Source organism: Pithys albifrons, chromosome 4 (assembly GCF_047495875.1).
Source record: "Pithys albifrons albifrons isolate INPA30051 chromosome 4, PitAlb_v1, whole genome shotgun sequence".
Classification (NCBI taxonomy): Eukaryota; Metazoa; Chordata; class Aves; order Passeriformes; family Thamnophilidae; genus Pithys; species Pithys albifrons.
The window spans coordinates 31,286,707-31,301,714 of record NC_092461.1 but is presented as its reverse complement, the minus strand read 5'-3'; the positions used below and the strand labels follow the sequence as shown (position 1 = coordinate 31,301,714).

Here is a 15,008-nt window from a genome sequence, read left to right as displayed (position 1 = left end):
CAGTGCCATTCACTGCTCCCACCCTCCTATCAACGTAGACACTAAAACACAGTCACTACAACTTTCCATTTGTAGTTTTTTCTTGATCAAGTCTGGGTTTGCTCATATCAAACTGGATCTTCATGCATTAGAAAAATCCTACTACTTGGCTCTTCTTAATGAGCTGAGAAAGTACTAGCAATAAATTACTGAACTGCATTTTGTTATCTTTATCAATGCCAAAGAGGCAGCTCCTCTCCTTTCAAACACTGCAAATTAAATACTAAAATCTTTCTTTAAGTAATACATCTAAACCCAAAGCACTCAAGAGAACACACTGTGAAAACCAGATCAATGGCAGCTTGTGATTTAAATAGGTTAAATGTAGTCTTGGCAACTCTGCAGCCAAGCTTTCACACTGGGATTAGCAGGTGTTCCATCTCCTTGAAGCTGCAAAAGCCCTGCCAGCTCCTCAGGAGATGCACAACTCATTAACTCAATTTTGACAGAAAAGATTGGGCTGAGAATCTTCCCTGATGGAGCAACCCCGGAAGGAAATGTTGGTGATGAGGATCATTTACATGTTGGGCCCTCCTTTGTCAGAGGACAAGGTGTGAGCTGAGACACACCCATTGCTGGGGTTGTACCACACACATTTCACAGAATTCATATTCTGTCATGTGCTCTGCAGAGGTGACACAGATTGCTGTTTGAACTTTGAAAAAAAACCAGACAAGGAATAAAAACTTCAGGAAAAATACAGCTGACCCAGAAAACTGTGTTAGCAGGAGCAAGTTAGAGAGAAAAATTTCCTCGTGCAAGCAATGACTCAGTAGATTCTTTCCAAAACAAGCTTCGTTTCTGGAAACTTAAACAGCAAAGAGGAAAAAGTATTTTAATTCTATGAAAGGCACACTAAACCACTGGCCAAACTCTATTCTGTTACACTGAATGTATCCAGTTTCAATACATACCTGAATTTATCCAGATTATAATTATTTTGTCATGTAATTTATAACTCTTTCAGCTGACTTTAAAAATATGAGAGAGAAGGTTGTTTCCCTGCTTGTCCACTGCTTTTCCCTCTCAGTTAAAGGACAGGTCTGTGAGCAGCTGCTTGGAAACAGCACAATTCATGGGAAGGAGTCTGAAAAGAAGACAAGAATAAGCACCGGGGGAGAGGGAAATATCTCAGGGTATCTGAGGTGCCTGAAAGAGCACCTTGGGGAGGAAAACCTCTATTCCATCCCCAAATAATCTACCGCAAACAACCCCCAACCAGCTGCTCCTCACAGGGGCAAATCCTCCATCAGCTGCACCTGTGGGAATACTCCAGAAACCTTCAGGCTGGGAGGCAGGGAAAGATCTGTGGACAACCAAGAAGTAAATAATTTAGTTTGTGGAGGTAAGAATCAATAAACCAGTTTCCATTTAACCACCTTACCAATAGTTCTACCAGACAGCAAAGCTTTACCCCATAACTGAATACCCCAGACCAATCATCTCAGGCTATTAAATGTGAAATAGTTTTATAATTCATTCTTCCATTTACAATGTGTGCTGGCTTTTATTTTCTCTTTTTTTCCCCCCGCAAGGGTAACATTGGATTCCTCTCTCGTATTAGGTTCCATTTGCAAATATTTTCTTCCTAGCACTTCCTTTCAATTTAAATAATTTTGAAGTACCTCTTTCTCATTTGGTGAGATGAATCCAAGGAAATGAAAACATCCTGTGCTGATAAAATACATCTGCTCCAAAGGATGCTTGTTTATATTCCACCACTACTGACCCACAGGCAGGATTTTCACAGAGGCACCAAAAGGCAGCTCTGAGCCCATCGTTCACTATTTAAAGTTCAGATCTTTTCCCACCTTCTTTATCACTTTGCATTTATTAAGACTGAAGTTCACCTGCCAATTCATCATCTCATCCCCTGTAATTCCTCCCAGTCAGATTCCTCCTTCACAGTCCGGTGTTAGGGACCTTCCCAGGGCACTGCTCATCCTTCTCCAACACGTTTCTAAAAGAAGCTGAGCACGTCAGGGCCCAGCCCAGAAAGGCTCCAATGAGAACTTGAGCTCTACAGTGATTATTCCCACTTTAACCAATTAATAACTTCCCTGTCTCACCCTAGAGCATGTTGGATTCTCCTTTTGGTGGGAAACTCTTGTCATGTGCCAAGAATTGGCTTAATCAGATCCTCCTTATGCAGGAGCTTGTTCCCTCCTGATCAGAACTTCAATGGATTTATGAGCTGCATCTTCCCCTGTTTACTCTTTCCTAATTCAGCACACTCATTCAAAGCAGATCTGCACATAAAACTGAAATAAGCCTGTAATTAACCTTCTTTATTACAAGTCACCCCCTTTCCTAAGGCTACTTATTTACGATTCCACACAGTAAATCTGGAATGTTTCCATAATGCCAGGATCTCTCATAGCCTGAAAGCATTTTACAAAACAAGGAGCAATTTTAAAAAGGAGTAATGTGGAGGTTTTAAACACACCTCCTGCACTGGGCAGAAATCAAAGTACTGCAGGATCCACATTTAGAGCTCCTCTCCCTCAGGTAACAGTCCTGCTGAGGGCCAGGAAATCAAACAGCTCCCAGGTATCTTGTTTCAGAACTGCCTATTATTCCTTAAAAATGCAAAGCTAGAGCAGAATTCAATTTTAGTACAGCAGCCCACTGTAAGGAAACAAATCAGAAGGAGTGTGTATTTTTGAAAGCTGAGCAAATGCCCTTCAACAAGGCAAAGCTCTCCCTTGGGAGGATCCAGCCATGGGAGGAGGGGGCTGGAGCAGGGAGGAAAAGTGGCTAAAGAGGGAGGTTTATAGGCTTAACATCAACCCTTTCCCTGCCAAGATTAGACACTCCTGTAGCACAAATCTGACACGGTATTCAGACTTAGCAGAATACTGCTCTGGGGGGTTAATTCAGGACCTACAAATCCTTGCATTATCCCAAAGAAGGCTTCAACTTTCAGCCCGAGATCCCAGTTAGTATGTTGGCATCAGGAGGGGGAAAAAGAAAAAGACTGCACTTTAGACCAACTTCTGGAGATACCTTTGTAACTGCACAATGAAAATGTCATAAAAAGTTAGCTTGATATACTACAGCATTTACTTAACATCTTCCAGTGATCTTTTCAAATCACTGTTGTTTTAGCTTTTGTTTCCATTTAATGAAGGCAGAATTAAATGGATGTCAAGAGTGAAGAATAAATTCAAGCTGCTGAAGCACTAATTTTAAATGACTGTTCCCTTTGAAGGAAAGAGTCATAAACCAGCTATTTTAATTACACTTTTGATCATCTAAAATAAATTAATAGAGATGGGATATTCTAATTTCCAACTTCAGGAAATCTGCGCTGTACCATCGTGATCTCTACCAGAACATCAGAGAACAGGCAGGAAGCCAAACCTGGGCAACATCAGAGTGCAACTGCCATAAATCCTGGGGCCATTAAAGCAGACAGAACTGGCAGCCACTCAAAACAATCTTCTTTCATCCCATTAATGCAGCCACCATGTCACCACAGCCACAAAACCCAGCGAGTGCTCCTAAACACAGAGTGCTGCAGCCAAAATTAATCTATTTACCTACAGATATTGATCAAACCAGGTGTGCCCTGAAGCTGCACCTGCACCCAAATGCTCAGTCTCTTACTGACAGCATGAACAAAAGTGGCTGAAAGGTGTTAGGTGGCTTTTCCCCAAAATTAAAGATGATGGTTTATCGGAGAATGGACTGAAACTATTCAGTTCCCTTCACCATTTGCTCCTACAGTCTCTAAAGGGTCCAGATAACACCCAGATACCCTTCATTCCTTTTTTCCAGGTCTCCAAATACCACATTAGAGCAATTTGTCAGCAAAACCAATTCCACAGCAACTTCTCACCTGTTGTAAGAACACAGAAGGCACCAGGTTCTGGGTGACAGAGCAGAAAAAGTAATGCCTTTAACTGGACCTATGGAGGAGGATTGTGCAAATTCACACTACTCATAATAACACACATAATAATCTCATAATAAGAGATGAGTGTGGAGGCCAAGAGCCTTCCCATAAACTGGCTCTGTGCAATCTGTAACAGCAGAAAAATAACAGAAGAAAAACTAAGGAAAGAAATTTGTCCTCTGGAGGAGAGGAAAAAAAAACAAAGAGAGACAGGACAAATTTTAGAAAGTCTTAGAGGGCAAAAGAAAACAACAGAGGAGTGAATTCATATGGGCACATGTCCATAACACTGTGGGAAGAACAAGCTTGTCTGTGCCACCCCTTCCTGCCCCTGGTGGTCTGTCCTCATTCCACTCAGTATTTATTCCCAGTTTCTGACATGGATTGCACTAAGAGAGACAGCAACAGGCTGTCTCAGGAGTGCTGAGCACTGAGAAGGTTTGAGAGAAAACAGAAATTTTGATTGTTTCCATCTCACAGAAATATGGATGAACCTGCATAGGAAAAAACTATATTGATTAATACAACTTACCCTCCTCTTTCAATGTTCAGAAAATCTACTAGAAAAAGGGCAGACAAATAGCAAAAATCTACAAAATCATTTCTTCCTGAGAATATTTTTATTTTTTATTTCATTCTAATGAGGAGACTAATGCCTGGGAAAAGGCTGACAATGTTCACCTTCATTCTCCACTCTTTTCCATTGTCCATCAATGTTGAAACATGATTTTCTAAAACCTCAGTAGAGACCTATTGCTTGAATATGTGTGAATTAAGGGCAAGTACAACCCATTCCAACTATGACTTCCTTCAGGAAGCAGTATTGTTCCTCTTCAGCTGGTTGCTCCATTGTTATCTAACAAAAGAAACAATTACAAATTTCCTTCCACTCTTACTTTTTCTTCCACATACCTTGCACAAAAGTGAAAACCCAAAAGAGGGTGTTAGCACTTCAATTTTCTAACAATTTTGATCAAAGGCTTCCACAAACATGCCAAGCACCCAAATATTCCAATATTCAAGTATTGGATACTTCTGCTATGAATAAAGTTCCCTTTTAATTTTTGAATGATTTTTAAATCTGAATTCTGAAATCAATTATTCTGCTTTTTTTTCAAGAGACAGCTTTTGAATCCTGCAAGTCCTACAGCCTGGGAGCTGCTTAGGACTGAATGGAAAAATGGAGAGGACTGGCTTGGATTTGAGTGATTTATAGATCATTCTAAACTAGGACAGCAAACTCGTGCTACATCTGTGTGCTATTTTGTAGAAGGGCCAACTCTCCAGCCATGTTATGCTGTAGCCCATTAAACTTAATAAATCCTGTCAGAGCCAGACTTGGCCTGTGCTCGCAAACCTCCTGTCGCCCTGGCTGCAAACACCAAATATTACAGAGTGCAAACTGGGTCTGCTGAGGTCAGGGCAGCGCTCAGAGAGGTCAGAGGAGCTGCCATGGAGGGTGATCCAGAGCCAGGCAGCTCTGCTGCAGGAAAGGCAGCTGAGGCAGGCGAGGAGAAGAAGAATGTGATGAAAAGCCATGTAATACCAGAACAGTTGCCATATAATATCAATATAATACCAAATCATACTCCCAGTAGCCCACCCTACAAGTGACATAATCAATACTTTGGGGCTTTCAAATGAAACTGGGAGAGGGAAAACACCTAATTCAGACGAGTCTGAGGAGGCCAACCCAGAGGCCCCTCAGTTGAGGAAAGATCTTGAGGGGCTGGAGCAGGGCCGGAGAAGAGCAACGAGGCTGGAGAAGGGACTGGAGCACAAGTGCTGTGGGGAGAGGCTGAGGGAGCTGGGGGGTGTTTAGCCTGGAGAAGAGGAGGCTCAGAGGTGACCTCAGCACTGTCCAGATCTACCTGAAGGGAAGTTCTGGCCAGGTGGGGGTTGGTCTCTTCTCCCAGGCACTCAGCAATAGGACAAGGGGGCACGATGGGCTAAAGCTCTGCCAGGGGAAATTGAAGTTAGAGATCAGAAAAAAATTCTTTGCAGAGAGAGTAATCAGGCATTGGAATGGGCTGCCCAGAGAGGGGGTGGATTCCCCATCCCTGGAGGTTTTTCAACTGAGATTGGCCGTGGCACTGAGTGCCATGATCTGGTAAATGGACTGGAGGTGGACCAAGGGTTGGACTTGATGATCTCGGAGGTCTTTTCCAACCCAATCCATTCTGTGATTCTGTGAAGGTCTCCACTGCAGCAGCTGCAGAAGGGAGGTTTGTCTGTGCTCAAATATGTGTGTTCTTGAGGGAAACAAATGCTAAATTCAAATGCAAATCCGAGGAAAGAGATTATCCTGCATATTCCCTATGGAAATACACCATAACTGTATATTGAGAAGAACAGGATGATACTGCACTGGGGATGGGACGGAGGGAGGAACAGGAATGTATTTTGTTCCCATAAACCTACAAGGGCATTTGTTTTCATCACCAGTCCCAGGGACACAACACTGGAAAAGGTCTTCCTGCTGGAAAGTAATTGTGCTGAGGACACCCCAGAGGCAGCCAAGGGTTTTGCCTCCACTTCTCTGTGAGGGAGACAGGCTGGTGACGCCTGGGCCTGGAAATCTCTTCATTTCTAGACATATTTACTGACAGCTCAAAGTTCATTCGTTCTTCATGTGTTCACCCTCCTTAACCTTTACGAGACAGCCCTTCTCTGTCCCCCTTAATACAGTGCATGAATAATGCCCTTAAATTTTACCAAACCAAAGTCTCTTATTTTCACTACCTTCTACCGCTTGATCTCCTCTTTCTTGCACATGTGTGACCAGAACTGAATGTCACAATTCTCACTCATTATTCCCTATTTCTGTTTTTTCTCCTGTTCTCAGATCACCCTTGGGTTTTGCAGCACAATCACACTGAGGGTTCACCACCCTCTGTGATCACCCATCGTGCCTTTGCCCCTCCAAGAGAACCAGAACCACAGAAGGGACAAGGTTGGAAGGGACCTCAAAGAGCACCTGATTTTCACAGGACCCATGAGCCTTTCAGTAAAGGAATTCCTTGAGTGCTTTAACTGCTTCCAAACCTGAAGTTTCTCTTCATTAGTTCTTCTACTGCTCTTTAATTTTTTATTATTCTGTTTGCTATTTTTCCAGCCTATAGTTTTTGCAGATTCCTTTAAAAACATCTCCAATTTTTGCAAAGTGCTTTGAAATAAGTAAGAATGTTAGAACTGGACCATTCTATGGATCTGATCAGTGCTAGATACGTCATCTTCCCCTACCTAAACACTCATTTCCTTTCCAATTCTTTTGTTGAAAATGACTAATTATTCACTCAAAATTGTACTATATTTAAAGATTGATTTGGCTATTAGTAGCAGAAGGCAAGCCTTAAAAAAATTAAATCTGTATTTTAAAAACACCAAATAAAAGACAAACTAAAAATTATCATCCTGACAACAGAAGGTGATTTTTATGTTTTAGTTAATAGAAACTTGGATAACTTTTAATTTGACTTGGAGATACCTCAGAAATATCCATCTGGTCATAGATTTAACACGAAGATTCGGGGCAGCTGCTGTGAAATTTTATTTTCTCTCGATGACAGCATGGAAAGCCTTAATCATAGCAGCTTTGTCCTTAAAACATAAACTGTAACAGCGATGTATGGAAAAACTCATTAATCTGCCACACAGACAACATGTCCTGTCATAAACAGACACACAAATTAAACACTGACTTGGCAGCTGTGAGGAATAACAATCCCAGTTTACGTACACATGGACTATAAATTTATTGAGGGAACTTTGGGTTCCAAAAGGGGGAGAATTTTTAATTCTTGTTCCATCCGAAAAAGGACTTATTTCAAAATGTTTTCAACATGTATGCGCATTGCTAACTAATACTGCAGACACTGCAGGTTAAGGCAGCTTAGACTTCACAGCTCAATTAATCAAGGCATTCACATCAAATAATTAAGCAGTAGAAATTAATAATTAATTATTAGGCCCTCAATAATAGTATGCACATAAAGGACTTTTAAGAAATTCTCTGCCTTCTATGGATGAAAGAAACACCACACTATGTGATGAGACATATAAAAACAAACACAGTAACTTGTTTCTTTAATCAGTCTTGTCTCATTAGAATGTAACCAAAAACCCCCTTCAAAAACAGGCTAAGTCAATATACACAAAAGTTCACTTAGCAAAACTCAGAAAAATATTGTGATTCTGCTGACTGCAAAGAAAAGAGGCAAGAAACTTTCTGTAGAGGATGTGTGTAAGCAAACACTCACCCACCCTGTGACCTGCTGAAAGCAGCAACTGCTGACCCAGGAGGAACTTGGGCAGTTCTGAACTTGAGGGCTGACTTTGTTGCTGCGTTATCTCTGAACCTTATTTTTAATTAGCAAACAGCCAATTAAAACAATTAAAAAGCCAAAATTCCACCACGTTGTTTCACATCAGTGGGACACCAGCACTTGTCAGAACTTGTAAATTTTGCACAGAAGCTTCTGCCATTTGAACCACCAATCAAACTCCTGCCTCGTTTAGGATGGCCTGTTCTAGCCACACACCTGTCTGGAAACTGCAGGGCCAATCACTGTTTGCAAGGAATACATCCCTCCAGAAGTTTTTTCCATCCTGAAGCTACTCAAGATATCCCCTCTGTGGGGAAGATGCCTCAGCAATGGAGAGATCCATCACAGTTGCTCCATGACCAACACTGTTTGACCCAAGTCCTGTTTGCTCCCCTCCCCATTCTTTAACTCCTCACTCCAGTCCTATTCCTGGGCCAAGCTTTGATCCCTCTGGTCCTCATGCCAAAACAATCTGAAATTTCCAATATCTGAATCTCCAGCCAGCTCTGGAGTCTCACACACATGGAAGACTTTTCCAACCCAGCTCTGGAGTCTCACACACATGGAAGACTTTTCCAACCCGGCTCTGGAGTCTCACACACATGGAAGACTTTTCCAACCCAGCTCTGGAGTCTCACACACATGGAAGACTTTTCCAACCCAGCTCTGGAGTCTCACACATGGAAGACTTTTCCAACCCAGCTCTGGAGTCTCACACACGTGGAAGACTTTTCCAACCCAGCTCTGGAGTCTCTCACACATGGAAGACCTTACAAACCCCATTGATTTGTAGCACAAGGACAGACAAGTGGATTGATCCACTCAGCCCATCCCCACGATTCACATCCCACCAATGCTGATGTTCCCCAATCCCAAGTCCAGACACACCATGCACAGAACAGAAATGGAAGGGCAAGGCAGGGTGTGTTGTACGAAATGTGATATCCTGGGGCACATAACAAGATAACATCTATTACCATAAATTATGAAGTAATTTAAGCATCAGAGAGGGTTGTCATGAAATTTAATTTTAATGGTTTGATAATCAAGTAAGAAACACAATAATTATGTACCTACAATTCTCAATAACTTCAAATTACTGGTAGTGGCAACATTTTTGTTCCCATCCATCAAACAATTCCCCTCCAAATATGTCTACTGTATTTTTTCATGTGGGAACATGTTGCTTACACATCACTGGGATAAACAAGCTCAGATTTACCTTTGATTGTACTCCAAACATTCCTATTTGTTGTAAAACTCCTTCAGCAGTGCAGCTGAACATCCAAGGCACAGCTCTGCACACAGGAGACTCAGCCAGCCCAGAAAAACCCCTGAAGGCTGAACTTCCCAACTGCACACACCAGACAATTTGCTTCCCACTCATCACATGTAACATGTTCAACTGGACAGGTGAGTAACACACGGTGACACCCCAGTGTGGCACAACAAACATATTTTAAATTAACTGAAGGTGTTGATGACACCTCAGCATCACTCACTTCCAAAGAGCAACTTTGACATCTTTTCATCAGGAAACCAGTTCTCCAGTGTATTGCCCTGTGCATATCAAAGCTTAAAAAAACTCGTACAGATGTAAAGCAGCAATAAATAATTCGATTTTGAATCTAGCTTACATTTATTTTCAGGAGTTCAACAACTGACCCTCCAAAACTCTTTCCTCCAATATACAACCTCACAGGAGAAGGAGGACAAATCTCTTGTCTTCTCTTTCTCTCCTTAAACAAGACTTGTTCTCTCCCCTCCCCAACCTAGTCGTCTGAGAACAAAAGACCTCGTCAAAGCAGAGCATGTTACTAATTGTCCCACAATGGCATACAAGGGAACATTTCAAGCAATGAGGAAACCAGAGAGGGGAATATGAAGATCTCTAATTAACATCGTGGGATACAGGGATGTAAAAATGAAAGGCTGATCCTTTTTTTTGTGTCTGCAGAACATGCAGAGATGAAAGACAGAAAAGCGAGTGAACAAAACCGTCATTGAGCCCAAATTATCATTTCTATAAAGTGACAAGAAGCAAAATGTGTTTCTCTGTCCTAAAATAGAGGGAATAGGGTGTCACTTCTCAGAAACACTGCTCAGATTTATCTCCAAGAACAGTTACAAGGAACACAGTAAATATTCCCAATTATTGGCTTAAAAATACAGCAAATTGTAAGCTTAAGCCTTTCTGAAAGCTGAAATGGTAATTTTCATTAGTCACCAGAATAATCTTACTGTAGAAAAAGTCATCTATTTTCCAGATATTCTTGTAAGGTCTTAAAGGATGTCACTTTTCCTTAATAAAATAATACCATCTTTTCCTGCTTTAGTTATTGTAGCAGCTGTTCCTGCCCTGAGTCAACTGAAGCAAAATCCACTTCAGACCTAAAATAAAAAGATTGTGTCCTATTCTACACATTTGATCCATTTTACTTGAATAAAACTAAGCCAGAGAACAGGAAGGAGCTGGAATGCACCAAATAACATGGACAATAATTAAAAATAAATTACAAAAAGAAGTTAAAGTGACAAAAACTGGCAAAACCCATATAATTTAAATAAAGGTGGAATGAGAAAAACATTAAGAATGAAGGTGGAATGAAAAACGCAGAGAAAAAAGGGAGAGGGGCAGAAATGAACTTTAGTGAGAAGCATCTCTTTAAATATTAATCAGATATTAATAAAGATCAATGTCAAAGAAAAAACTTGTAAAAGGAGAATCTAAGAGTGGGACATTGAAAAATGTTGTATATTTGGATTGGAAACTTCAGTTCAAATGCAAAGTCCTGAGAATGACTGTCCTATGTTAATAAACAATATCTAGAACCATTGTTTTAAAAGGGGTAAAAAGAGGAAAGATTTCTATTTTTTTCCACTTTTTTTTTAAGAGTAACAAAAATCCCTTTTCTAGGAGGAGGAAGCTGATTTTAAGGCCCAGTGCCTGTTTCACCTGCCTTTCTGGACTAAATCCACCAGAATAAAAATTAAAACTCTGAGCAACACAGGAGCCACACACACATTGTTACAATTAAAAGCACTTGTCAGTCAGGAAATAGATAATAAATGAGTTTAGAACCAACAGAAAACTCAGTGCAATTTCTAACCAATAGGAGAAATTACTCTGCAATAAGAATAAAAATCACCATCCTTAAAAGGTACATGCAGCAAATACAAAATCTGCCTTGAGAAATGACTCTTCCAAAAGACTTATTTTAAGGGTTTATATCTATTACTATATAATAATTTAAGGATATTTAAACTTAAATTATTAAATCCATCGGAAAATAAAAGTAATTCAATCAAAGGGATGCAAAGGAGTTTTATAAACTTATTTGTACCTTTATTTCTGTTTGTTAGATGTTCCATAAACTGGGAATGAAAAATTTCAAGGAGTTTACCAACTATAAAAATTATGGGTAAAAGGAAGAGGCATAAAATCAAAATTACAAAACAATGGGGATAAGAATAAGAACATTTTGGTGACTGGACTGCTTTTTAAAAGAGAAAAAAGTCAATTCTTTGCAATGAAAAGGCACAAGCACTTCATGTTACTGATATTTTTGTCCATTCCCTGGTAAAGTAAAATTGAGAAAATTCAACTTGGGTTTGAGTCAATGTATTTCCTCTTGGTTGAGCTTTGGGAGTCACCAAGGGCAAAATTCATTCCTAATTTACTGCTGTTGTCACCTCTTCTGTACTTCTTTTTGACAATTGCATCCCTTGCAGTTGGTGTGGTTTTACTTTGGATTTAATATTCCTACTGAGATTTGAAGCCATGGAAGTGTCTCCCCTTAACTAAATTTACCAGCTGCTGACCTGGGAGTGCAGCGCAACTGTCCCAAAGAAGAGAACGGTGCAGGGAGCACAAGACCAAACACAGAGATTCCTTTTTCCCATTTTCATCTTTTTTAAGATGAAAATGGTGTTCAGGGGCAACGATCACCTGAGGAAGACAAACCAAGCAATGGGGGCAGAGCCAGCAGGAATCCTGGGCAGATGAATTATGACAAATAATGGTTGCAGTTAGGTACAAAATGAGCTTTCCATCACTGCAGGGGGGCTGTGAGAATCAATACTCAGAACAGCCTCCTTAATCTGAGATATATTTCCCCACAGAGATTGGGATTGCTTTTGCTTTGATTCTATTTTTCTTCCCTGTAGTTTTCTTTCTAGGAAAAGTGATGAAATGGCTGGGGAACCACGGAAAGAGCATTTAAAACCGGGAAAGGATAACCAGTGAGATCAAATCTGAACACCAGAACTCATTCAGAGTACAAGAAAATGATATTAAAACATTCTCCAAAAGCAAGTTCAATGAGCTGTACACCCCAGCACCAACTACTCTGTATTTTGTTATTTTCAGCACCATATTCACAGCCAAAATAAATTCACTCGAGGTACTGCTGACAGTTAGTTGTCCACCTTAAAGAAAGCCAAACTCCTATTTTTTGACAGATGTACAAAGCTTGAAAGCAAAGCAGCCCCAGATGTCCCCAGTGGTGACGGCAGAGCCCAGAGGGTGAGCCCGGGGCACACTTACCGCTGGCACTCCCCCGAGTGCAGGATCAGGTCCTCGTTGTTCCTGGCACTGATGGTCACCTCGTGCTCCGTGGCGTTGAACACATCCAGGAGTAGATGGCACTGCCTGGTGCTGTTCATGGGGGGAAAGAAGAGCACAATTAGCTCAGTTGGTTAAAACTTGGTTGTAATAATGCCAAGGTCATGGGTTCAATTGCCTGTGTGGGCCATTGACTTAAGAGTTGGACTCGATGATCCTTGTGGGTCCCTTCCAACTCAGAGTAGTCTGTGATTCTGTGATTTCAACAACACAGCACTGAGTCATTACTTGTGTATCAGAATTAATACCTGAACAAAAATATGGATTAAAAACCCACATACATTCCCATACAGGTCTTATATCCTATTCTGATTTTAAGAGTATCTGACTGTTTTGGTAAAAAAACCCTTTATTAATTCCAAAGAGAAAGGTCTATCCTAAAGAGAAGAAGTTCCATGACAATTCTGACCTGCACAATACCAAGCCCCCCAGCATTTGATCACCTGCTTATTTTCTCACTCTGCAGCTTCCACATTCATTTCTGTGGAAAAAGCCACAGATTTTCTTGAGTTCTTTCAGCATTCACATAAAAAAAGATTTAATATTTCAAATTACTTTGATATTGCCTCTTTAAGAAACATATTTACCAGCAAAAACTGAAACTGGTTTAAATTCAGTGTCAAGGAGCAACTGCACTTCCTCCCCCCCAGAGCAAAGGGAGCAGCAATGAGAGGATTTAACCACCAAAAGGACCACTCTGAGAGGGAACTCAGCTCTCCCCCAGGCAAGCAGAGGCACCTCTCACTGAAAACCTTCCATTTCTTTGGTTTGTTTTACTATTTTTCAAATCCAAATTTCCCCAGAAGCATTGGGTATAAATAACTGTTGTAGTTTGGGATTATTATGTAAATTCTCTCCCCTGCCACTAACTGCCCATGCCAGCAGTTAACAAAAGAAATAGTTAACTGCTGATCACTTGGATGGGGGCAGGTTTGTCTCTTTTGTTTTTTGGGGACATCTTTTTTTTCTTAGCTCCGTGGAAGGCAGGAGCGGCGGCTGCCGAGGAGAGAAGTGGCTCTGCTGGCACTGCTGGGGCTTCTGGCTGAACTGCTGCTTTTTTCTCCTCGCCGTGGCTGTTTCTCCCGGTTCCTGTATCTGGGATCCCGGCCTCTGTTCCAGCCTGACCACTGCCTGCACTGACCACCGCCTGCACCGTCACAGCCTGCCTGCCCCGGCTGGGGCAGTGACCCGGGAGAGAGAGAGGTGTGCAGCTGCTTTTGCAGGACACGTGGTGGTTCCCCACTTTCAGCTTTCTTTTTCCTTCATCTGGGACAGAGACACAGAGTTCATCTGAGAGCTAACCACTCGTCTGTCTCGCTGGAGAGGGACTGGGAACTACTGGGAACTCACTCCACAGCCAGCCGGACTGTGACATTTGACACTGCTTAAGTATAACTTTTCCTCCTGGAGGAAAACCTGCTGGGTTTTGTTGTTGTTTGTTTTTTTTTCTTTCTCTTGTGGTGTTGGGGAAGCGGTTTGCACTAGTCTGTTTATATATAACAGTTAAGAACAGTTATCCTTCTTCTATTAAAATTCCTTTTTTTCTTAAATTTGATAAAGAGTGGCGTGATTATTGTGGAGAAGGCCCCCTCCCCCGCTTGTGGGTAAACATTTTGGTTTTTTTCCCCTCAAACCAAGACAATAACTCAACTTCATTTCTGGTAACCTTAGAAAATAATACTAATGAAGTAGGAACTTTACTGCAAAGGTTTATTCTAATAAACTTTAAAAATTCTAAATAATATTATTTATCATAATAAATGCCCTTATTAATTGAAATAATATTAATAATCTCTAATAATGTGCTATTTTAGTTAATATTTAAGAAAAATAAATTCGATTTTAATATTCTTTGTTAATATTATATTCTAACTAATACTCTAAACAAATTACTCTCGTTTATAAATTTATTCCTCCTTGTGAAACTAAGCAGAAAAAGCAGAATCGAGTGATTCTAATAAAATACACATGGAAAATTATCAGAACCAGACACCAAAATGCCAAATACAATCATATAATGCACAAGGTAAACAATCAGAGAATTATCAGCACCAGAGACCTAAGTGCCAAATCCAATCTGCAATAATGCCATATCAGTCTACTCTGAAATTCAAAGCTTCCT

At 40.8% G+C, this 15,008-nt stretch overlaps 1 protein-coding gene across 7 annotated transcripts in view; it reads right to left on the bottom strand.

The window, feature by feature from the left end:
- TRAPPC9 (trafficking protein particle complex subunit 9) overlaps positions 1-15,008 on the bottom strand; it is a 464,855-nt gene that overhangs the window by 292,358 nt on the left and 157,489 nt on the right. For all 7 annotated transcript variants that reach the window (XM_071553785.1, XM_071553786.1, XM_071553784.1 and 4 more), the window contains one exon: positions 12,809-12,919. In XM_071553785.1, the coding sequence (XP_071409886.1) occupies positions 12,809-12,919 (111 nt within the window). The remainder of the gene's footprint in view (positions 1-12,808; positions 12,920-15,008) is intronic.